The sequence below is a fragment of the Notolepis coatsorum genome, assembly GCF_963971535.1.
Source record: "Notolepis coatsorum genome assembly, chromosome: 20".
Lineage (NCBI taxonomy): Eukaryota > Metazoa > Chordata > Actinopteri > Aulopiformes > Paralepididae > Notolepis > Notolepis coatsorum.
In genome coordinates, this window is record NC_140184.1 from 51,897,174 (window position 1) to 51,922,996 (window position 25,823).

A 25,823-nucleotide genomic window follows, 5' to 3' on the forward strand; every position below is an offset into this window, starting at 1 on the left:
CAGGTTCACAGGAAGGTCAAGCGGTGGGCGGCTCTCTGAAGCACACTGACAGTTATCTCTGCTGTCAATGGAGCTGAATGACAGAGGCTAGGGATTACCCCAGTTCATGGCATCCACAAGCACACACACACACACACACACACACACACACACACACACACACACACACACATACATACATGCCAGGATGGCTGTTTGTTTTTAGTTTTTTTGTACATTTTTCCCCTTAACACTTTGAGTGCCAGCGACGAGATTTATCGTTAGTTCATGCCGATCGTTGAGTGGCAGCGACGAGATATCTTGCTTTTTTTTTTATTAGCGATTTGAATTCATATTTCATCAATCTAGTCTCACGTTAGTGCTGCAAACTCTCTCTGAGCTCCATTGGGAAAATACTGCCCCCTATCGTCTCTCCCTGTTGTACTGCACCCCTTTGGAATGGATTGAATCCAGCTTCCTCATTTGACTTCTCAGACAAGTCACCCGAGAGGATCGGATTCATTGCCGAGCCCCAAAACAGCGTGGAATACATATTTCCAGTACCCAGCGTTGGATCAATAAACACGATCGATATTTGGAATGGCGATCAGGAATTGGAATAATCCTTTTGGAGAACATCTGATCGGAGGTAAGGAATCTATTTTACCAGTCTTAGGATAATCAGAACTTTTTTCACAGAGATATCAATGTGTGTGCCCTATGTGTGTGGGTGTGTGTGTGCTGATCAGGAAATGAGAGAAGCGATTTTTAAACTCGCTTCTATAGCGTGCATAAGTACACATATACTATCGATAATCTAGCGTTTATTTGAAAACGATTCATAAATAGGCCGAAAAATTACAAAGTTTTTTGTGTATTCCAGAATATTCCAGTAAAGGCCGATTATCACAGAATCTTTATATTTTCCTGAAACTTAAAAAAAACTAGCGTTTTTCAAAATGGTATAAAACGGAAATGAACCGATTAAAAAAACAATCCGTTTCGACAATGTTGACTGCAAACAAGTCATTGATAAGCGACGGCCAGATTAGACACAGCCATAATTTAAGACATAGTTTATGCGTTTGCAAATATGAGAGCTCTATCATTGAAGTGGACGCTCGCATACGGAGCCTTTTAGCGCTCTGCATGGCTGGCACTCAAAGTGTTAACACATTCAGCGCCAATCACGACTATAGTCGGGTTATCTCGCCAGCGGTTGAGTGCCAGAAACCGACTATACTCGGGTTTTCTATAGTTTTCATCGTTTTTTCTTTTATTCAATTTTAATATTCTATACAGTAGGGCTGTCTTAAATACTTCGAAGCTTTGAAGCTTCGTTCGATGGGCATGGGATTCGAATATGACATTTCTTTTCTAATATATAATAAAAAAAGATTTTTTTTTTGTGCAAAATAAACTCTACCTCACACAACATCCGCTGATCAGGGGGATGTCTATGAAATCCTTGCACGATCAAGCTGAAATTGACGTTAAATTGTCCTTACCTGTGGCCGGTGAGATTTCAAAAAGAATATTCCAATTATTTGATTGCCATCTGGTAGATTTTTTTTTGTATTTTATTTTTTTATTATTTTTTAAACAAACACATAAACAAACATGACAACACACAATAGGATATACAAATACACATATGCTCCAGCTCGTACCCCCCTCTCCCGGACCCCCCATTGGATAATCCAACCATTATAATTTGTTCCTAACCAGACACTACCATTATATGCTGGCTTTTATTCTCTCCACCACTTCTAACCACATTGCCATTTTGGATTCATTGAGACCCAAAATTCTAGCTGTTGATATTTCTTGATAAATCACATCGAGATATGTAAGAATCCAGACCTTACGGCAAATTTTTTCCGGTTGAAACCATCGTGATGCTATCAGCTTTTTAGCCACTGTGATACCGGATAAAACCAATCTCTTTAGCTGTGGAGGTACTGCATGTTCAAAGACATCATTCAGCAGTAATACAGAGGGGTGTACAGGTATATCCAGAGTTAAGAGATTTGACAATTGCTGGGTCACTTCTTTCCAAAATATCTTAACTGGTGGGCAGTCCCAGTACATGTGCATAAATGTCCCTTCATCCCCATTTGTACATAAGGAGCATTTGGAGTCTTGTTTAAGACCCATTTTGTTCAGTCTTATAGGAGTTAAGTATGTCCTGTGAATATAGTTAAGATTGATTTGTTGATGGTCCGGGTTCCTTGATGCAAGGCGTACATTTGCCCAGGCTTCTTGCCAGTCAAAGTCTATCTCCAGGTCTGGTATATCCCTCCTCCAGACTGAGTCTAGATGTAGGGTTTCATACGAGGCCGTTAGTAATTGATGATAAAAATCTGAAACAAAACCTCTCGATGTCTCTCTTTCATAGAAGAATTTGTGGTATCTGTGGTGTACAATTGGTATCCTTAATGGAACACCGTGAGCCTTCAAACATGCCAATAACTGTGCGTAAAAATAATATGAGGACTTGGTGAGATTAAATTTTTTGCATATCTCATCAAAACTACAAAAACCCTGTTTGTTGAAAACGTCTCCTAATGTGTGTATGCCTTGCTTTTCCCATCTAGGGAATCTTATAGGTTGTTTTCCAATCAAGAGTGCATTGTTATTGAATAAGGGAGTATGATTATGCCATGTATGTGGGATAGAGTATTTTTTTTGTGTTTCACGCCATATCCGGATTGCATGAGTGATTATGGGGCCAAATTTCCGTTCGCATTGCTTAATTGATAATTTGGTGTACACTATGTCCTTCAGCCTATGTGGAGCTACTATATTTTCTTCTAAATTTCTCCAGGATACTGATGCTTGGGGATCAAACCATGTTGTCAGTGGTCTTAAAGTGTATGCCTTAAAATAGTGGTGGAAATCTGGAAATGCCATACCACCGTCTGCTTTGTTTCTCTGTGCGGTGGATCTTTTTATACGTGGTGGTTTGTTATTCCAAATAAATTTGTATGTGGAGGAGTGTAATTCTTTCCAGTAACCCTTTGGAGGGGGTAACGGTAGCATTGAGCTGAAGAAGTTGATTCTAGGTAGGACGTCCATCTTAATTATTGATATTCGTGCTTGTACTGAGTTTTTAAGTTTTGACCACCTGACAAGGTCGTATTTGATTTTGTTTTGGATTTTTATGTAATTGTGCTTCACCGTTTGGCTTATGGTAGGGAATATTTCAACTCCCAAACATCTAAAGTGTTTTACCATCGGTATCTCTTCTGGGAGGGTTATATTTCTTTTTGCAGGGGCGTTAAGTGGGAGGAAGGCCGACTTCGGCCAATTTATCCTAAATCCCGATAAATCTCCAAAGTCCTCAATCAACTTGAGAATATGAGGCAATGCGGTGTTGGGGTTTTGCATGAACAGTATTACGTCGTCCGCATATAAACTAATTTTGTGTTGTGTGCCCTTGATTACGATTGGTTCTATGGATTGGGATTGTCTTATATATTGTGCTAAAGGCTCTAATGATAGATCGAATAGTCCGGGACTAAGGGGGCAACCCTGTCTGGAAGACCGTGATACTGGAAAGATTTCGGAGGTGATTGTACCTGTTGTAATTATGGCCGATGGGTCTTTGTATAATACTTTAATCATATCAATGAATCCTTTTCCTAACCCCATCCTTTCTAACACTGCCCATAGATACGACCATTCCAACCTGTCAAAAGCTTTCATTGCATCCAGGGACAGCATCGCCTTAGGTGTGTTGTCTTCCTTGTTAGCATCTAGTACGTGTAGTAATCGTCTTATGTTATCAGTGATCAGGCGGCCTCTTATGAAGCCTGTTTGGTCCGGATGAATTAAAGACGTCATATGCTTTTGTAGTCTGATGGCTAATACCTTAGAGTACAGTTTGATATCGGTTCCGAGGAGGCTTAAAGGTCTGTAACTACCGCACTCGGTGGGGTCTTTGTCTTTTTTGAGGAGGACTGTTATGAGTGCAATATTGTCATTCTTATGGAAGTTCCCCTCCTTGACTGAGTATAAAATCATATTTAGTAATAAGGGTCCAATTATGTCCCAACAAGAGAGGTACATTTCTGGTGGGATACCGTCTCTTCCAGGGGCCCTTCCACTTTGCATTTCAGATATGGCCTCCCTAAGTTCATCTAGTGTGATCGGTGTTTCTAACTGTTTAGCGTCATCCTCTGAAAGTTTAGGGAGGTTAATTTGATTAAGATATGTGTCCATCTTGTTTTGATCGAAGGTCGTTTCTGATTTGTATAAGTTGGAGTAGAATTCTTTGAATGTCGTGTTTATTTCTTTGGGTTCTGTAACAAGTCCTTGTTGTGCTCTAATGGTAGTTATATCTGCAAATTTTGCGTTGACTCTTAGTCGCATAGCTAATAGGTGACTTGGTTTGGAACCTTGGGAGTACTGCTGTTGTCTTGTGCTACGTATTTGCAATTCAGATTGTTGTCTGTATATGGCGTTAATCTCTTTTTTTAGTATATTGACTTGATTTTCCAGTTGAACCGAGTTGTTGTATTGCAAAGAATTAAATAACGTTGAGTAAAGTGTTTCCAGTTCAGCCAGTTTTGAGCATCGATTCTTGCGTATTTGGGAGGAAAAGCTATCAGTGAAATCCTTGATCATTCCCTTTGTCGACATCCATAATATTCTGGGGTCCTGCACCGAATTCACATTTATCCGTAGGAATACCGTAAGAGCTTCTTTGATTTGTGTAATGAATTCCTTGTTATTAAGCAGCATCGTGTTAAATCGCCATCTTGGGGCTCGGGATGATAGTATACCAAATGTTCCTTTTAAGAGTAAATAACAGTGATCAGACAATGCATTGGGTATCATTTCCACATCGTAGTTATCAAATAGTCTCGGGGTTGTGAAAACGTAATCTATTCTGGATAATGTATTATGTCTCGCAGATCGACAAGAGTACTTCCGGGTCATGGGGTTGAGTGAACGCCATAAGTCATTTACACCTGTAATCTTCGACCAATCCTTTAATGCATTAGATGCATTTTTTTGTTCATTGGAGAAGGAGGGGTTTGATTTGTCCATCCTTGGGTTCCAAATGGCATTAAAATCCGCACCGATTATAAATGAGTATTCGGGAAGGTCTAACATTGCTCTGGTAAGTGTAGTGAAGAAACTAACTTCGTATAAATTTGGGGCTTTATTCAATGCGATCGGGTGAAGCCCTAGGTTCACGTTAGTAGAAAAGTCCGCCCGGAGCGTTTTCAGTGTGGCACCCGGTCTGGAACAGGGGTTACTGCATTCTCGATACAGTGCCACTAGCAGGATCTGGCCGGTACTGCACCTTCGGAGTCCAAATATGCCTTTTTCCAGCCAAAATACAGCTCCCTGACATTGAATAGGGTATTAAAATCGAATAAAAGAAAAAACTAGTTTGGCCGTCAACCGCTGGCTCCCAATAACGTATATATATATATATATATATATATATATATATATATATATATATATATATATATGTGGTTGGCCAGGAATGTGTTAAAAGGTTGTGGCGTTCTGCTTGTTTTATTTATTTTTTATTTATTTAACCTTTATTTACCCATGGTAGGTTCGCTGAGCACGGATGCTCTTTTTCAGCTACACCCTGCTTCACATTCACACAGTTCCATTCACACCTGGGAGCTGCCCAGTACAACCACAGTCTGACACCGTTGGCCACTGAGCAACTCCACTGGAGCAGTTGGGGGTTTAGTGCCTTGCTCAAGGGCACTTCAGCGGTTGGTGTTAAGGGTATGGGAGAGAGTTATTCATACACTTCCCCAGCCCAGATTTTTCCTGCTGGTCCGGGGGATCGAACCGGTGACCTTCCGGTCACAAACCCGCTTCTCTAGGCCACCGCTTGTCATCATGAATCTGAATTTGATGATACAATCTAAATATTCTGAAAGCCCACTTTGTTTGCAACAGCAAAGCATTAATGAACGGATTGATTATAAATAGAGCAGTGGAGTAGACTGGCATCATCCTGTCTGCGGAGATAATCATTTATAGGCAGTTTTGTATTATGACTATGAGTTTTAATAATCATGGAAACATAATTGTTTGTCCCTGTACTTTTCTTCAGCAGCAGGCTATTATGAGCAAACAAAATTTGTTAGGACATTTTGATTAATTATATCAAGCGGAGAACGGAGAAATTCGTCACTACGGATGAATTAAGTTCAAATTCACCTGCTTTCAGTTACTTTTACTTATTGTCTGTGCGATGCTCTGCATGATACGGAACCCCCCTTCTCGTGAATGATAAACGGTCCCGATGTTAACGCCAAGCCTCTTGAGAAGCGGAATATCCTCCTCATATGAACGCATGTTTCGCTTTGTGAAAGGCCAACAGAAAAACTTTAAGCCGTGTTTGATGCTGTTCTTCATTCAGTTTGGCTTGCCATCTGTGGAGCGGGCCACTGGGTCTCTGGTCCTGGCTGTGTCTGTTATCAATCACTTGCACTACTTCATGGTGCTCTCTGCTACTCGCATGCTTATCAAAAAGCTGGATGATTGAAGTTTTTAGTCCCTGTATAAAAGGCTGTTTTTAAGGGCATAGTTTGCACCACATCGCAGTGCGGGCGTCATTTGTTTGAAGCCAGCCGACCTCCAAGGTGGAGGAATACCAAAGTAATTGCTTAATGGAGCTTGCTTTTTGGATATTTTGATGAATGAAAAACCTCATTGTGCCTCATACTTCAGTCCAGTGTTTAGTACTATTTGTCCCAAAATGTTACGCAAATGCATGTTTCATCCTCTGATCTGGCGCGCATTGTTTATGTTGATGGAGCATGCGCACCACTTATGTGCACCCCTGATTATAACCTTTTTGAGCATGCCTAACAATGATGGCAAAGAGGTCTGGAATGCTGAATTGCTCTGGAATGTTTATTTTTTTAAATTGAAATGGGAGGGCACAAATGTCCAATCTAATGAATTTTGCCTTCTCGGGAGGTAGAGCAGTCATCTGGTAATCCCGAGATTCCCGATTCGATTCCCGGGCAGCGTGTCGAAGTGTCCTTGAGCAAGACACTTAACCACTAACTGCTCCCGATGAGCAGGTTGGCACCTTGCATGGTTGCCTCTGCCATCGGTGTGTGAGTGAATGGGTAATAAATGTGAGAAACAAAAATTGTAAAGTGCTTTGGATAGAATCGCTATATAAATGCACCATTTACCTTTTTATTTACCAAATAAAAGAATAAGCATTTATTTACCGAACTCAATAATTTTTCTAATTATCTTCACCTAGAAAAGCCTAATTATATTGTAAAAAGTGCTCAAATACTTTATTGTAATACGCAACGCGGCTTGTTGTCTGACTGTCTGACTCTATCTGTGCAGCGCATTTTCAGGAACAGAGGCTTTTGTATCACCAATTTTATTTAAAATGTTTTACTCGCACTATAAAACACAACAACAAATACAACAAAGAGCTGACTGACAAAAGAGGTGATTATTCTGTTAGAGGAAAGAATTATCACAGCAGAACTTTAAATCAAAAACACTACCCTGAACGTATAAGTTTCAACTATAAAAACTCTCACACACAGAGGGAGAGGGGGAGAGATAATAGCGCCCTGCCAGCCAGCGACGTATGTATGCGACGGAGAGATCCACTTAAAATTTTGACTAAGAAGAGAATCTGCCGATTCAGATACAATTGAACACAAACGGTTCCAAAGATATTTAATGTTTCTCTGCATATTTTCACACCGCCGACAAAGTACTGGGTCCGTGTCCGTTATTAAAATAATATGCAACATGCAAAGATTGGATACCTATTTCAGAACATACTGTGTCTATTCTATAAGAGAAACCATAATGCAACGAAGTCTGTGTGACAGATGACCGCTAATCCAGTGGGGGAGAGGTTAGTAAGAGCTATTGTTCACACCTAGTACCCGACTGCCACAGTGTTAAAAATGCAGCCAAACTCTAGATAGTCTTTTCTCAGTTTTTCTCTGCTCTGAGACTAGAGGTTTGATAATAATATGCAACGTGAGAAAACGCTGCTTCAGCTGCATCCATTTCCAATTTATTAATTATATATAAAAAAAAACATTTATTTACCGAACTCAAAAATGCTTCAAATACTTTATAAAAATAAATGAAAAACCAAATTTTTAACAGAGCAATGTAACAACCCTTGGCACTGGGCTGTTTCTCCCCTCCTCACCTCCCCTTTACTAGAGACGAAAAGTAACCTGGTGTAACCCGAGCGCCCCTCATTGACAAGGGTTTCATAATTATTCTATTATTATTATTTAAAATAAAATTGTATTCCAATCGTGGTGCGGACTAGTGGTCGACTGATTTTTCAATGGCCGATACCGATATTTAGAGAACAAGATGTCCGATATAATGAGAAAGAAATTGCATTAAAATTAAGCCTGCAAGAGAAAGATCGTAATGTTGGGGGGCCGATATTGAAAATTTGATATCGGCCGATACAAAAAAAAAAGTTAAGGAAAAAAAGGCCAATATCGGTCAACCACTAGTGCGGACCAACTCTGGTGTGAAAGCAATTCAATAAAGTCTGACTCAAAGAGAGAAGTCAGTCAGTCATAAATCTTGTCATCCTCCCTCTGGATTTAATTAGTTAATATTACTGTGATAATAATGATCATTGTCCATCAAAATTCATAATTTCCAAAGACAATTCCTGGATTCGACCCTGACTCCTACCGTCGGGAGTTGAGTTGAGTCCACTCCTCGACTCCAGTGTTCGCATTGGCCGCTTGTTTGTTACAGAACTGGAGTGGAGGTGTCGACTCTTTTGGGATCGACTCTAAATAGTAACACTTGTTATGCAAATATGCAACTTGTTTGTTGAAATGTTAATAAATGGGAACTTCCTCAAACAGCCATCTCTTTCCCGACAATCCCCTCTGTGCACGAACCCTTACATATGGTAATTAAACATTAAAACACCTGCGGCTTATAGTCCAGTGCGGCTTATATATGTACACACAGGGTACAAAATAACTACACGTCCAGCGCCATTGGCTTGTAGATTTATTGTTTGGCGGCTAGAATTTAAGGTCTGCCCGCCACCTGGCGGCTAACAAAATACACTGCATCTACCTCGGCCGGCAGGTGAGCACGAAAGCCTAGGGCGCGGGCCCGGGTGGAGCCGCCGCGGCTGTGCTCGGCGTCAATATGATGCGGCGGTGGTGAGTTGAAACTGTGTGTGTGTGGTGTCACGTGTCCGTTCTAATGTTTACAAACAATGAACCTTTAACACTTTAAGTGCCGAAAACGTGTTTAGGCGTCTTTCCTAGCCATGCTAAAGTTGCAGAGGACGCCCTAACTCGTCTTTAATATCAATATTTCAAAAATCTGTGATCGAAATCATATTTTTCCTCCGCAGCCCTGAGACACAGTGCTGGCCTCCTCTCAACCCTCTAGCGGTTCAAGAGCGCCATCTGGTGGCCGATCGGCAGAAGCGCCAAACAGGAAGTCATGTGGATGAAGTGCTGATCGTCCATATTACTTCCGGGCACTCTCTATAGGTGCCGGGACTCGATCTCGACACAATACATAGAGATCCGTTGCCAATAACTCGATAAACAACATGATTTGGACGTATATACTATTATACAACCTGGAAATAGATCTCGTATTTCTACATCCCATAATAGAAATATTTCAGTTCCACGCTCATCGTCCAACGGCGCGAGGAAGATACGGTAAGATTCAGCGTTATTTTTGAACGTGTTCGATATAAACTGCTCTGATGATCATATCACCCACACTAGATGAATGATATAACGCTGCCCACGGAATTATAAACGATCCCCCGCCCATCCGGTCATCATCAGATGATACGTAGAAACTTCTAGAAGTACGTCCAATTGAAATTTTTGATCTCGCACAGATTCCTACCAAACTGTATTTCATCATCAATATAATGCATTTGGGGCTATAAATCACGTTCTGGAGAAAGCTGCAAAAAGAGATGAAAACATACTTATACTTTAGACCATATTTTACTATGAATATGTGAATGAAAAAGTTTAATGTTGCTACACAATGAACAATACATATAGGACCTTGAATGGGCCCTAATAATGGCAATCTAGCAATAGAATTTAAAAAGTTATAGCCCTGCAAAGAAGGGGAACTTCTCCATAGACAAATAGAGATGGCAACGGATGGTATATCATGAATTTAGCCTTAGGCAATCAAAGTGTTAAATGTAAATGAGATGCGCTCTGCTCACGAGGTCAAGTTTGTAACATGAGACGCACATCACCCGTTACTTCACCCGTTCTTTAGCCTACAAGAAAACCCTGCAATCGCGTTCCTGATTGTGCTCTGATATTTTACTATTTCGCATTTGATTTGACCAAATATGTGGAGGCATATTCCCTGCAACAAGTTCAAAGATAACTTCACATTTATTGGCAATTTGTTTCCTTATATCGCTTCCTCCAGGGTTCCAACTTGTGTTGACAAAATGCAACCCTGCTCAGCTACGGAGAATCAGCGCTCTCTCTCTAGACTAGAAAGGTGCACTCAGTAGAGCACAGATGTCCGCCAGGGCGGCAGCCACGCATAATAATAATAGATTGGATTTGTAATGCACTTTTTGTTCACTGGGATCCCAAAGTGCTACACTACATGGTTAAAACAGTTAAAATAACAGTTGAAATAAAATAGTTATTAGTAAAACAAATAAAATAAAATACAGAATAAAAATAAGATAAAAATAGAACATAGTTAATAAAAAACATAGTATAAACAGACAATTTAAAAACAAAAGCGCAATAAAATTAAAATAAAAAGCAGTCAAAGGCCTTTTTGAACAGGTAGGTTTTCAGGCCTGCCTTCTCTATCTATCTATCTATCTATCTATCTATCTATCTATCTATCTATCTATCTATCTATCTATCTATCTATCTATCTATCTATCTATCTATCTATCTATCTATCTATCTATCTATCTATCTATCTATCTATCTATCTACCTCTCTCTCTCTCTCTGTTCAATGATTTAAAGTGGCCAAACGTTACAATATAAATACTAATTGGATTTTTGGCTGGTAAAAAATCTGCCCGGCTGGTAGTTTTTAAAATCTACCAGCCAAATGGCTGCTAAGTCAAAAAGTTAAGTTTGTTCCCTGTAGTACACATCATTCAATTTAGCTGCTGCGGCTTATAGTCAGGTGCGGCTTATAGTCAGGTGCGGCTTATAGTGCGAAAAGTACGGTAATGTACTCTGTAATGCCTGAACACTGAGTAACACAGGTAACACCGACAACCGTGGCAAGCCTGATACTGGTTCAGACTTTATAAAGCCTATGTCCTGTGATCGATTGATTGATTGATTTTAAAAAGTACATTTAGTTTAGTTTGATGTGGTATCTGTGTCACTAAGCAGCAGGTACTGCTCTGCTCTGTGTGAATTAAACCGATCCTGTTGGCGAAGGTGAACGACACCCGAATTGATCTGTTGCTTTCACAGTTTGGAATAAATCCCAATTAATTCTCGTTGTTTTGGGTTGGAGACAGATAGAACAAGTGACAGGCCTCACATTCACTCCCCCTCCCAGTGATAAGTGATGAGGCAGATGAGGGCTGCTGTATCTGCTGGGTTGAAATTGACAGGGACTGAGTGCATAATGGAAGTTGACTAGAGAGACCCCCGCCCTCTCACTCTCTCTCTATCTCTCTCTCTCTTTGCCTGTCTGTCTCTTGTCCTGCCTGCTGCCTGGGAGGATATAATTAGGCTCATTAAATGGCACCCTGGCCGTAATTAAAAACTGTCTACTGATGACTCATGTAGGATGATCCTGTAGAAGTCATAGTGGCGTGGCAGACAGCTGTGAGAAATGCCCGGTCACTAGAGGGAGGCAGGCCTGTTGTACAGCAGGCAGCCAGGGCTGCGACTGGCCGGGCCGTTACTGCTTATGGTCAACCCGGGTGGTGGGGGGGTGTCACTCTGGAACTTAGGTTTGTATCTCCTCCACACCTAATTAACTTCAGCTCAGTGGAATTTATTGCTAATTAGCTACATATTATCATTAGGGGGAGCACATGTATTGATGCGGCATTGTGCAGCCTACGCATGTGATAATCACACAGGCTTGAAGAAAATGTGGATAGGGGATAATGGCTGGTTTTAATCATAGAAGACCATATACATATACGTATATTTCTTTTAAGAAATGGGAAACACACAGAGTCTAAGCTTGAGGACAAGTTGTGGTTCTAAGCAATGACATTCAACGTATATTTTCTGTCCTGACTCCATGGTGGTGGAACAAACTTCTCACCACAGTCAGACGGCTGAAACCCGCATAATCTTCCACGTGGACTAAAACACACTTATTCAATCAATATCTGATTATATTTTAATAATAATAATAAAATATTTACTGTCTTTTATTATTATGTACTATGCTACTATGTCTATACTACTATATCATATGTACTATGCTACTATGCTTGTACTACTACCTACTATGCTACTACAGTATACTACTATATATTATGCTACTATACCTAACCTATACTACTACCTACTGTGCTAATGTCAACTATGCATTCAGAAGCCCCTTTCACACTGCCCATTAAAGCCTGGATTTGCACCCCATTATCCCGGCATGCCGTTCTGTATGAAAGGAACGAAGGAGAAATGGGGGGTCGGCATTTATACATCTTTGGGTATCATGGTAAAATCACCGGGTTGGTTTTGTCTCAGCTTCTGTGTGTAAGGGACATCCCGGCATAACAGGATAGGGCGCACCATCACACACCACTAACCCGTGCACATGATATCATAATAATTATAATAATAATAATAGGCTACTTGTTGTGAAGGGCCAGATTAAACCGAATATATATATTTATTTATATATATATATTTAATTGTATTTGTATATTCTCTAATATTCCCTGATATCCCTTGTATATTCCTTGTACAATATGCATTGAATATCCATTCTAGCCTACTGAACATCCCATAATAGTCTCCATTCTACTATTGGTCGAGACCTTGGTGCCAGGCTGCCATACCCCTCAGACCCAGTTCAAACGTACCGCTCCACATGTACGAACAAGTCCTTGTTCCGCGTAGGAATCTGGCTACCGCACCACTAATGGGACTATTTGTTCATAGTGCGTATATATACTGCGCTACTAAAGTAGGACTTTCTTTTCAGTCCAGTTTCTTACCCTCCAATAGAGTCACAGACGTAAAGCCTCCCCGCGACGCCACGTGTGGGAGTAAGGCCAAGTTCGCCTACCATCGGTATTGAGACATCGTGTATATTAATATTTGAATAGTCATATTTGGCACTATATCGTCGAGTTGGACGTAGTCTATTAAGCTAATAATAGTCTGTTAATATATAGTGCTTCGTGCGGTGAGAATACTACCGTAGTCAGTACCCCATCGTTTCGGGCAGAGAACTGGCTGCTTACCCAGGGTGGTTGACCCCATGTGAAGCTGCACCCGAGGAGCCCCAGAGCCGACGAGCGAGTGGACCTGTATACCGGATTATTCTACCGACGACAGCCCGCCTTCCCAGGCACGGATTATGCTTTGTATACTTTGATTATTCCATGGATAAAGACCCCCGACACTGCCGTGTGTTGGAACCCCCCCCCCTGGAGAGGACGCAAGGTGAGGAGACGCTCTGCAAGACGAGGTCGCTTCACGTCTCTCCCCCGTGGACCGGAGAGAGCCGGCCCACAAAGAGTCCACCTGCTTTCATCTGTGGTCCAAGGATCGCCGGCGCATTGAACGGCACTACAGTGGGTTCACCTGGGATACCCTTGGCCGGACGAGGCAGCCGGATTCTACCCCCCCCCCCCCTCCTACTCCTGTCGGCTTACAAGCGACCGGATTAACCCCCCCTTAGTGTATCTAGTATATAATCATTAAAGTATCATTGCTGTTATTCCTTAACTATTCCAGGTCGTATATTTACCACCTGCGCCTTCAGAGATTGGACATTCTCTATTGATATACCGACGAATACTCTTTGCCATAAAAGTGCATACTATTTCAATTCATAAATGTAATTAAGTGATTAAGTGCTTGCTCTACACACCATTGCTGTGTAGTAATAAACGCATACTTCGACTTCGTACATTTGTGTTGGATCCGTTTCATCTACGTGAGAGTGTTTATGATAATATATTTATGCCGTGTACTGGGTGGCCGAATATTAAGTACAAAGGTAGTGGTAGTAAGTATCATATCTAGTAATACAGTCAGGGAATTGTACCCCTCAGTTACACTACTCGTTTGTTAGACACATGTCTAATTTAAAATGCTAAAACTACCAACCTGTGGGAATATTGCTTAGTCTAACTCTCAGTTGTCGCATTAATAGAACAAAGGCTGACACATGATATAATAATAATAGGCTACACATTTTATGTCTAATTAAAATAATTCATATGCAACATGAGAATACGCAAAAAAAGAGCTCACGGTACTGGACGCAATTTGGAGGTTCCTCTCCTATCGGCTGCCCCGTTACCAACAAGGTCTGCCCTACATTTTCAAAAGCATAGAGAAAGCCTGTCTCAACTAATCATTGTGAGTTTTGCATGTCAATTTGACGGTATTTTTCATTGTGTGCGTGCGCCTTTGGAGAGCCATTTCAGAACGTGCTGCTGCGTCTAGTCTATTTTATCCACACTGCATCTATTCTATCCATGCTGCATCTATTCTATCCACACTGCATTTATTCTATCCACACTGCATCTATTCTATCCACACTGCATCTATTCTATCCACACTGCATCTATTCTATCCACACTGCATCTATTATATCCACAAGCTTCCAATAATGGTGACTGTACTGTTCCCATGTGCAAGACTTCGTTTGGACAGTCTGCCTTCTCTGTTAACGGGGCAAATTTATGGAACTCTCTGCCTACTGGCTTAAAACTGGTCCAATGCCAACGTCTTCAGCAGAGGACTCAAGGTATGGCTGAAATCAAAGCAGCAGTGCTCACATATGTAGACACTGATATGTAGGTTTTGTTGTTTTGAACATGGACTCTTGTTCTGGTAAAAAAAAAAACTCTGATTTGTGTGATTTTAATTCTGTATTTTACTGTTACTTGTTACCTATCCACTTTGTGCCTAGTGGCACATAAGGCCTTCACATAGCGTTTCCACTTCTCCCGCTCAGCTGCCGTTGTTCTTGCTTCAGGCCATGAGCTCCACCCTGCCTCTTTTCTTTCTTTCTCTACTGTGCGTCTCCAGGTAGTCTTTGGTCTTCCTTTTCTTCTTTTCCATTCTGGTGCCCAAGTCATTGATATGTTGCAGTCGTTGTTGTGGTCTTGCCTCAGTATGTGTCCTATCATCTTCCATCTTTGCCACTTCACTTCCTTGCTCAACGGCTTCATGTCGGCTCTTTCTAGTAGCTCTACGGTGCTGATGCGGTCTTGCCACTGGATTCTGAGGATTCTTCTGAGGCATCTGTTATGGAACACGTCAACTGATTTGTTGTCTCCCTTGTTCATCTTCCATGTTTCACATCCATACAGTAGGACTGGCACAACCAGTGTTTTGTACAATCTCAGCTTTGTTCTTCTTGAGATGCTGTTGGAGTACCAGATCTTTTTGAGTTTAATGAATGCACCTCTTGCTTTGGAGAGTCTGTTCTTTAGGTCTTTCATACCTCCTCCCTCTTTACAGACGGTGGCTCCCAAGTATGTGAATTGGTCTACATCCTCAATCTCTTGGTCGTTGATGTTGATTTTGTCATGGTTTCTTGCATTAATTCTCATGGTTTTTGTCTTTCCGGTGTTAATCTTGTCTGGCTTCTCTCTCCATTCTTGTCGTTTTTTCCTGGATTTGGTGTTTGGTAGAGGAGAGTAATGCTACATCATCTGCAAAATCCAGATCGTCGAGTTTTGATGTCAACTTCCATCTGATTCCATTCTCGCCTTGTCCAACTGTTCTTCTCATTATCCAATCCATGATCATTAAGAATAAAAAACCTGACATGTCCATCCTTGTTTGACACCGCTGTTGATGTTAAACCACTCACATATTTCTCCTTGGTCTTCTACTGCACACTGGAAGTCTTCATAGAATATTTTCACTATCTGGACAATCTTCTCTGGGATTCCATATTTCTTCATAATTAGCCATAGGCTTTCATGGTGGACTGAGTCGAAAGCCTTTTCAAAATCCACAAAGTTCAGGTGGAGTGTTGCTTGCCACTCGTTTACTTGCTCAATGATGTTCCGCAGTATGAAGACTTGTTCTGTTGTTCCTCTTCCTCTTCTGTAACCGGCTTGTTATTTTCTTAGCCGTGAGTCGATTCCAATTCTGATTCGGTCAATGATGATCCTGCCAAGTATCTTCCCTACGACTGGAAGTAGGTTGATGCCTCTTGAGTTCTTGCATTCTTTGAGGTTTCCTTTCTTTGCTAGTTTGATGATAAGCCCCCTCTTCCAGTTCTTCGGGATCTTCTCCTGCCTCCATATGTTTTCCAACAATTGATGTACCGTACCTTCTTTGCTGAATACTCTATGTCTGCTTTTAATAACTCGGCTGTGATGTTGTCGATTCCTGGTGCTTTCCCATTTTGAAGTCCTTTAATCACTTCCTTTACTTCACTTAGTGTTGGTTCATGTACAGGAATCTCTTCAATCATGTTAGTGAGTTCACATTCTTCCTCATCAGTTATTGGGTTTTCTGGTGGTTCCCTATTCAGTACTTCCTTGAAGTGTTCTGTCCACCTTGCCTGCACTGCATATTTTCCGCTGATGAGGTTGCCATTCTTGTCCAGTACTGCTGTGCTCTGTCTAGGTCTCTCATTGGACAGTGCCTTCGTAAGACCGTACAGTGTCTTCATTTGTTGTTTCCTTGCAGCTTCTTCTGCTTCACTTGCAATGTTCTCCATCCATTTATTTTTGTCTGTCTTTATACTTCTCTTTGTTTCTCTATCCTTCTCTGTGTACTTTGCTTTTAGCTGTTTCTTGATTCTTTCCAAGTGTGTGCCAAGGATCCTCTTGTTTATTGTTTCCCACTGGTCTACAAGGTTCCATGATTTTTCACTGATCCATGGCTTCTTATTCTTCCGTGGTCTACCCAGGATTGCTTCAGCCCTTCAGTATTTTACTGTACATTTTATTGTATCTATTAGATAAGCCTCAATGGATTAGTGTTGAAAACTAGCACTTGTGCTATAAACACGTAAAACAACGCATCTGGTATGTACACTGTGGCTGGTCCAATGTAGCTGTGGTGTCCATTTTAAATAAACATTCATTCATTCATTCATTCATTCATTCATTCATTCATTCATTCACTGCATCTATTCTATCCACACTGCATCTATTCTATCCACACTGCATCTATTCTATCTAGTGATGCACCGATGTGAAAATTGTGGCCGATACCGATAACCGATATTAATATGGCTGTTCTGGCCGATACCGATATTTACCGATGTCGATATCTCTGTATAGAAAACACTTTTTATGACAATCAAATAAAGAGCTATTTTCCAAAACGCATTTTTATTTTTTTTACTTTTGTAACTTATTTTCAGAAATGACTGATATTTTGAAACTATTTAAGGCCAAAACATGTAAAAAAAATTTAAATAAAATAAAATAATAGTAATATATATATATATTTTTTTTTATAATATCGGCCCTATCTTGATATCGGACCGATACCGATGTGTAAAAAAACTGCCATATCGGAACGCGGCATCACGGCATGCTGTCTGAACACACACACCTATACCGTCTTGCTAGGTTCAGTGTGGACAACTCAAAGCTGGCAGATTGGGGGGGAAAGAGAATCCATATCATGGTATAATGCCGTGAAGTTTGCGTGAAAAGGGTAGCACTCAAGCTCAATACTGCTACTTACCGTTAGCCAACAGAGTTGTACCCCTCCTGGTGACTTGTTGTGCACAATTTGTAAGTCACTTTGGATAAAAGCGATATGACTAAATGTAAATGTAATGTATTTAATCATCTTTTTATTTAATTTTACCATGCAGTTTTCAGATTTTTTTTTTGCCGTGCCCTGTATGTCTGCAGTTGATTTACTTTTGTGTCACGTTTCCTGAAAATAAAAAAGCCCAATTGTTCAAATAGGGATGACTTACACTGACACTGGTGTAGGATACCAGGCCAACACCAGGCACAGGCAAGGTCCCCATTACTGAAATCTGATACCAAGTGCTATGTGTAATATCAAGAATACTCGCCGTGATCTTCTGCTTTTTCTTTTTGGCACATAGAAGCGTGTCAGATCCCATTTTTATCCAAACTGACGTTTATGAATAATAATATTAATAATAAATGATGGAGGGAAAAATGCTAATTGTAACCTCTTTTCTCCCCCACCAGAAGAGGCGCTCTAACCGGCAGGTGAAGAGGAAGAAGTATGGCGAGGAGCTGGAGGCCAGGGTGTCTGACGACGAGGTTAAGGTCATCGTCAAAGCCAAGAAGACCAACCCCGGCGGGCGCAAGGAGCCCGCAGTTCAACTCTTTGTAGTGAGTAGTGTTGGCCTCGACTCTCTCCATTGAACACTTTCATTGACTCAGGTTGTTGATTGTGTAGCAGCAACTCTCAGGCCAAAAAAAGCTTGTTATTCCTGTCTTGCGTGAGCGGCCAGCACAGCAGAGTACATCTGAAGGATATCTGTTCACAAACAGGAATCCTGGAGTATGCTTAGACATAGATATATAATAGATTTAATATACATAGATTTAATATAACCTGCACGGTGATTGATTGATTGAAAATTTGATTAACAGATTGCAGAATGGGTACAGTACGGCTCAATACACACAATTGTTAAGGGGACTCAGACTAGTGGTCTGCAAGGGCCTTGAAATAAAGCCAGAGCCCTGCCCGAGCCTTTGAACTTCAGGCCCTGCCCGAAAATAAGCCCGACTGTAAATAATATTTTAAGCCCTAGCCCGCGTGAAAACCCGAAAAAAATTATTATTATTATTAAAATATAATTTTTTTTGTATTTGTTTTAAATATTCGAAACACGGTTTTATATGAACGTAATAAATAAACAAAACTAAGAAGCATTTACATAGCCTGTTTCGCAATGCCGTCTCTCCCAGTGCTCGCTTATATAGACTGACTCACACTGTCACACATCAGCCTCGTAAAACGTGAAGGCTATAGAATCTTCTTTGACACACGCACACACACACACACACACGACACACAATAGCCTACTCAGTCAAACAAACAAACAGAAAACAGAAATCAGATTTCGAGCAGAGCAACGTAATGAAAATCACAACAAAACAAGTAGCAGTCGCGACCCAGCAAATAGTAAACATCACTCACCAGACGTCAGCAACGCGTTGAACACCGTTAACAAAACCGGCTACATACATCCCAAGAACAAATTAAAACGTTCGCCAACTGGCTATATTCCAACACAACCAATCGAGTTGAACTTGTCCCCTGAGTTCTCTCTGCGCGCTGCAGTAATTACATCCAAATGTTTCTCTGGCGCAAAAGAGAAAGCAAATCTTAAAACGAAGGTTATCATATAACCCTAGTTATATGAAAAAAAAAAAAAAAAAAAAACGCAATAAAAAAAAAATAATAATAAAAAAACAGCGGTGCCCGGGCCCGGCCGAGCCCGAATTATTTATTAAAAAAAAAGCCCTACCCAGCCCGAACCCGCCGGGCCGGGCCGGGCCCCGTCGGGCCTGGGCAAGGTTGCAGTGCACTAACTCAGACCAGAGAAAGACTTTCAGGGTCCCCCATTTTCAATTCATAATGAATTGTAAATAAGGGTGCAATTAGCACTGTGCAATCCATTCTTTGTGGATCCCGCCCACAGTCTCCCAGTGCCAAAACTGTGGCCACTAGAGGGTGAGGACTATTTTGTGGACCAACCAATAGGAGTGAGCTATAGAGCTGCTGGTCACAGCTAAAAGTGGGAGTACTGTCTTGGATTCTTTTGTAAGCTAATTTCTTGTTTTCTGTTCCACCATCTCTATAGGAAAACCCCAGTGAAGAGGATGCTGCCGTTGTGGACAAAGTCATGTCGTCTCGCGTCGTCAAGAAGGAGGTATATTTAGTAATTTAGCTGAACAAGTTAAAGGTAGAAGACTTTCACACAAACACAATTTGATATAAAGTGTTTTACATGTACAAAGGAGAAAATACTAAATTAATAATAGGATTTGATATGTAGTGTCATATTTGCAGTTTTTGAATAGTAATCATTGTATTAATCATCGTTCCTTCCTGTTCTAGGCATCTCCAGGAGTCATCGTAGAAGTGGAGGAGTTCTTTGTCAAGTACAAGAACTAGTAAGTTTGCTGTTCATCCATAAGTTCCTTCCTACAATAAGGCTTGAATACATGTGAATGATACCGTTTGTGTGAAGTGACAAACCACTCAAGGATCACTGAAGGGTGTAACGTTCATCGTAAGAAGGTGGACCTGCTAGGAAATTGGATGCAGCACAATATAAACACAATTGACTACTTTCTCTGGATGAATATAGGATCAACACTGGCAAATTGTGTCCAATAGATGTTTCGTGTGTGTGTATGGGGGGAGAGGGTGGGTAACTCTGTTAGCAAGCATTAGGGTATATCACTAGCTTTTCAACAAAAATTAGGCCGGGTCTGGTAATAATAATAAACTGATTGAATTAACATTTTATGAATTACTTGTCAACAATAGGTAAACAGTAAACAGCTCAGATTACAATTTGAGTAATGCTACGACAACATGGATGGGTCTGCAGCGTGTGGAGGAGTCCTCTTCTCCCCACAACCCTTCCTCCTCATCCTGCTCATCCTCCCACCTTCCCTTTAACCACAGGATTAACGAATTACTGAATTTTGGTCTCAATCTTACACCACACTCCATCATAGCTAGCCCCCAGGTCCCACTCAACCACCAACCCCCCTGGAGAAATGCCAAAAGCACCTCCAGGAATTATCAACACTACACCCCCCATCCCCCCCACCTACCCAAGACAGCCTGGCTATCAGTCTGTTCCAATAACAAACCATGCTGTTCCTGTTTTGACCACTACCAGATTAAAGAAGTACTCAACACGCTCTGTAACACCTAGTAACCTCAGACCTATCATTGCTCAGGCAAGACCGTGCTCACTCTCTCAGTTAAACTGCCCCTGTTTGCATAGGAGTGGGTGTCCCTAAAGCATATAAAATAATTTGATAGATATGAGGGGACCCTATTGTACATTATTTTATGGGTAAGGCCCAACTCAATTTGAATAACCCGTTTTTCCACTGGGAGCCAGTTAAGTTGTTTAAATATGGCTACATCCAGGTGAGTGCAGGTAGGAAGCTTCATCACTACTCTAATAATTTTGTTTTGGGCAGTCTGAAATTTATTTTTTATTTTCTGGGGTGCACTACTGTACCAGAAGCGTAGTCAAAATGATTCTGGATCAGGGCACCTGACAACATCCTAAGTGTTTTACTATCCAACATCTCAGACTTACGTGCTAGGAATTTGGTCCTTTGGCTTATCCTAGCCAGGGCTTTCAAGGCCATAGCCTCCCCTGTGAGACATTCGTCCAAGGTGCATCCTTAATACACTACCGAATCATTACCAGCAATGACCAACTCTCCTACCTGGATCTTCAGCCCTGGGGACCTTTGCAGCTTTACTTTGGATTCAAAAAGTATGGCCTCAGTTTTCCCAAGGTGGAGAGACAGCTTATTGTCGGCCAGACATGTTCCCACACTCTGAAGCTCCTTACTTAAGGTCTTCTCTACCTCTCGTAGGTCTTTGTGAGACACAAGAATGGCAGAATCATCGGCGTATAAAAACAGGTCAGACATACAGGCAGATTTCATGTTAATATATAATAAAAAAAATAGTGGCCCTAGCACACTCCCCACAGCTAACATTCTTGGGGGAGGAAAATGTACCATTTATATCGACCATTTGGATCCTTCCCGAAAGGTAGGAGTTTACCCATTCAATTGACAACCTGCTGAAGCCTATGGCCTTTAATTTCATTAGCAGGATGCCATCGTCGACCGTATCAAAGGCCTTTGGGGGTCGAGCAAGACCATTCCACAAAAGTGGCCTATGTCAACCTCTTTTCTGATGCGGCCCGTTAAATAGAGGAGGCATGTTTCCGTAGAGTGGGATTGTCTAAAACCTGACTGAAGTTTGAATAAAATATTGTGACCTGTTAAAAATGCATTAATCTGCTCGTGAATAATCTTTTCCATGACCTTGGATAGAACACTTAAAACTGAAATTGGTCTGTAGTTACCCTTTTCAGATGTTTTCCCCTTCTTATGGAGGGGTATGACTCTAGCACTTTTAAAATCAGAAGTTACCTTGCCCTGTTCTATGGAGAGATTAATGATGCGTTACCGCAGGTTAAATGCACTCAGCTGCATCCCTTAAGAACCTGGCCGGTATATTATCGAGACCTGTGGCTTTGTTGTCTTTTAGTTAATGTAAGCCTCTTGAGAACAGTACTCTCCATTACCCTGCTAAAATGAAAGGAGTTTGCTTGAAGCCCTTGTTGACGATAAAAAATGTGATGCACCATATGTGCCAGAGTGGCCAGGGAGCTCCTTAACCAGGTTGCTTGCCACAGAAGTAAAATAGTAATTTAAGCGTATGCCACTTCCACCTTATCAGATATGGTAGAACCATTTATATCCAGGCTAAAGCTGCTGGGTTTTGTTTGAATTATTTTGCTGTAACCCAACTCTTTCAGGGATTTCCACAGCTTGCGTGAATAATTTTTATGTTCTACTAGCTTTTCACACATAAAGGATTTCTTAGCAAGTTTTATTGTCCTGTTCACTTCATTAAAACATTTTTTAAACTCATTAAAAGTTGTCTCATCCATAGTTTTCTTAAAATGAATAAAACTTAAATTCCTTAACTTAATTAATCAACTTTAAAATCTCATCAGCTACCCAAGGCTCTGTACGTTGTTTGATTCTAACTATCTTAAATGGGGCCAAACTATCTACTATTAAAAAAAAAAAAGAAAGCTGATTTGAAGTTGACCCATGCCTTGTCGACATCAACACAATTCAGAACATTAGACCAATCTACTTTGGTCATATTCTCAATGAGAGAGTCTTTACTATACTCTTCCAGCGATCAAATTTTTACTGAATTATGGCAATTAAAAAAAAACGTTCTGGTGGCGAAAATCATAGAGTGGTCACTGAGGCTATAATCAACCACGCCACTGTTGATAATCCTACTCCTGTCGGACACCAGAATAAGATCTATAATAGTTTGGGTTGTGGTTGTGACTCTCGTGGGATCTCTTTATTATCTGAAGAAGATCAAACATTCTGCAGAAATTAACAAAGGCTTTAAAGATTGCAGTGTCTTTCTTGATAATGTCCGTGTTCAGATCTCCTAGAATGATAACTTCTGCCTTAGCAAAACCCTCACCGTTTGAACATACAGTACCTCTTCTAGTAGCTCATCGAAATGGTTTTGGTTGGGTGGACGATAACACGCTCCCAATAAAACAGGCTTACTCCTGGGAAGAGTAATATCCAACCACACCGCCTCAATCAACTCATTATTTAGGTCCGTTCTTACATTAAAATCCAAATCTGCCTTAACATAAACACAGACACCACCGCCTTTGCGGTTCCTATCTTTCCTAACAACAATAAAAATGTCTATTTCAATTTTCGGAGTCTGTTATTGAGTCATCCAGCCAGGTTTCACTGCAGCAGATTATAGATACTTTACTCTGACTGGAGATAATCCGGAGTTCATGAAGCTTGGGGAGAAGACTTCGAGTATTTATGTGTAGAAAATGAAGGCCCTTGGATTCAGATATCTGAATATTAATATGAATAATAAGAATGACCCCAAGGCTGTTGAACTTATTAACCTACTAGACAGCTTCAAGCTCACACAACATGTAAATGAACCCACTCAGCAACATGGTAACTCTAGATTTAGGCCATGTCCAGACTAAACCGATTTCGGTCGTATCAGGCAAAGTATTTGATCGTTTGCACCTTCAGCCACACGGAACTGCGTTCTGGCAGTGATGCAATACACGATACTAGCGTCACATAGCTGGCCTTTTTCTGAAAACCCAAGTAGTAGCCAAACACATACTGTTCCATAGCATACCCCTTCAGTTGATCATGACAAATCCTCTCTTACCTTGACGATTAAAAGCCTCCATAATTTTGTAAATAGTATCCCCATGGCATGGTGTTGAGCTGTAGCCAGCAAGCTATGCTATGCTATCAACATTAGCTAAATAGCTAACCAACTAAATACAATAGACAGTGGTATCCTGAGGTAACGTTAAATACAGACAACGTTTGCTAGTCGAAAAGGACTGGACACAGGTACAAGTTAAACATCAATCAATTACTTTAATACAACACAGGTAGTTTGAGCCGCGGTCTCTCTCTCTATCTCCACTCCCGAACGTACATTGCGCTGCGGTGTGTGTATCTGGAAAACTAGGTCAGCTCAAAAGCACAAAACCGGACGGCACAACAACACTTCCGGCCGGGGGTTTTCAAAATAAAAGAGCGACGTCTAAAACAGGAAAGACATTTATTTTGTAAATTTGTGGCACGCACTTATTATCTTGAGACATTTTCGTTTTTACGGAAACCTTTTTTCTTTATTTTTTTTTATGAAAACGAAACAAAAACGAAAAAGATCTAAATCGTTTTAGTCTGGACATGGCCTTAGTGATTACAACAAGGTTGAACACCGATAAAGTCTCAGTAATCAAATTACCATCACTGTGTATTTTCTTATGCTAACCTAATCCTAACAAGAACCAATAAAAGTTTGTTTGATTGAAAATGTTATTAACAGATTGCAGAATGGGTACACTACAGTACAGCTCAATACACACAATTGTTAAGGGGATGCAGACAAGAGAAAGACTTTCGTCTTGTTTACACCAGGGTCCCCCATTTTCAATTCATAATGAATTGTAAGTAGGGTGCAACTAGCACCGTGTAATCCATTATTTGTGGATCACACCCTATGTCTGCACCTTATGCACTGCTTTTATTTGTAAATGAGAGCTGTGACTTTGACTGTATGTGGTGTCGAAGTGGCATTGAGCATACAGCCAAGTGATACAGTATTAAAGCATAGCACATACAGCCAAGTGTTACAGTATTAAAGCATTGTGCATACAGCCAAGTGATACAGTCAAGTGATACAGTATTAAAGCATAGATCATACAGCCAAGTGATACAGTATTAAAACATAGAGCATACAGCCAAGTGATACAGTATTAAAGCATTGCGCTGGTGACTGTGACCCGGCATAGAGCATACAGCCAAGTGATACAGTATTAAAGCATTGCGCTGGTGACTGTGACCCGGCATAGAGCATACAGCCAAGTGATACAGTATTAAAGCATTGCGCTGGTGACTGTGACCCGGCATAGAGCATACAGCCAAGTGATACAGTATTAAAGCATAGAGCATACAGCCAAGTGATACAGTATTAAAGCATTGAGCATACAGCCAAGTGATGCAGTATTAAAGCATTGCGCTGGTGACTGTGACCCGTGCGTACATGGTGTCGAAGCGGCATAGAGCATACAGCCAAGGCATACACAGTATTTTGATTCATAGCACATTATCGATCAATTGAGGCGTCTGATGGACACAGTATTAACTTGTTCATTCATAGCATATTATCGCGATTGATAGGACACGTAGCGCAGGTCAATTGTCAAAGTATGAATGCATGTTGTTTATTCTATGATTATTGTCGAGATTTATGTCTGCATTAATGCTGTGAAGCACTTTGGGCTGCAATTCTTGTATGAACGATGCTATACAAATAACGTTTATTATTTTTAAAGGTCCCGTGT

At 40.9% G+C, this 25,823-nt stretch overlaps 1 protein-coding gene across 3 annotated transcripts in view; it reads left to right on the plus strand.

Annotated features, from left to right (window-relative positions):
* The window catches only part of chd9 (chromodomain helicase DNA binding protein 9), a 202,567-nt gene that overhangs the window by 63,050 nt on the left and 113,694 nt on the right, over positions 1–25,823 (plus strand). For 2 of the 3 annotated variants that reach the window (XM_084337361.1, XM_084337363.1), the window contains exons 4-6: positions 18,340–18,486; positions 19,971–20,039; positions 20,228–20,283. In XM_084337361.1, coding sequence (XP_084193487.1) covers positions 18,340–18,486; positions 19,971–20,039; positions 20,228–20,283 — 272 coding nt within the window. The remainder of the gene's footprint in view (positions 1–18,339; positions 18,487–19,970; positions 20,040–20,227; positions 20,284–25,823) is intronic. The other variant, XM_084337362.1, reaches the window with a different exon arrangement.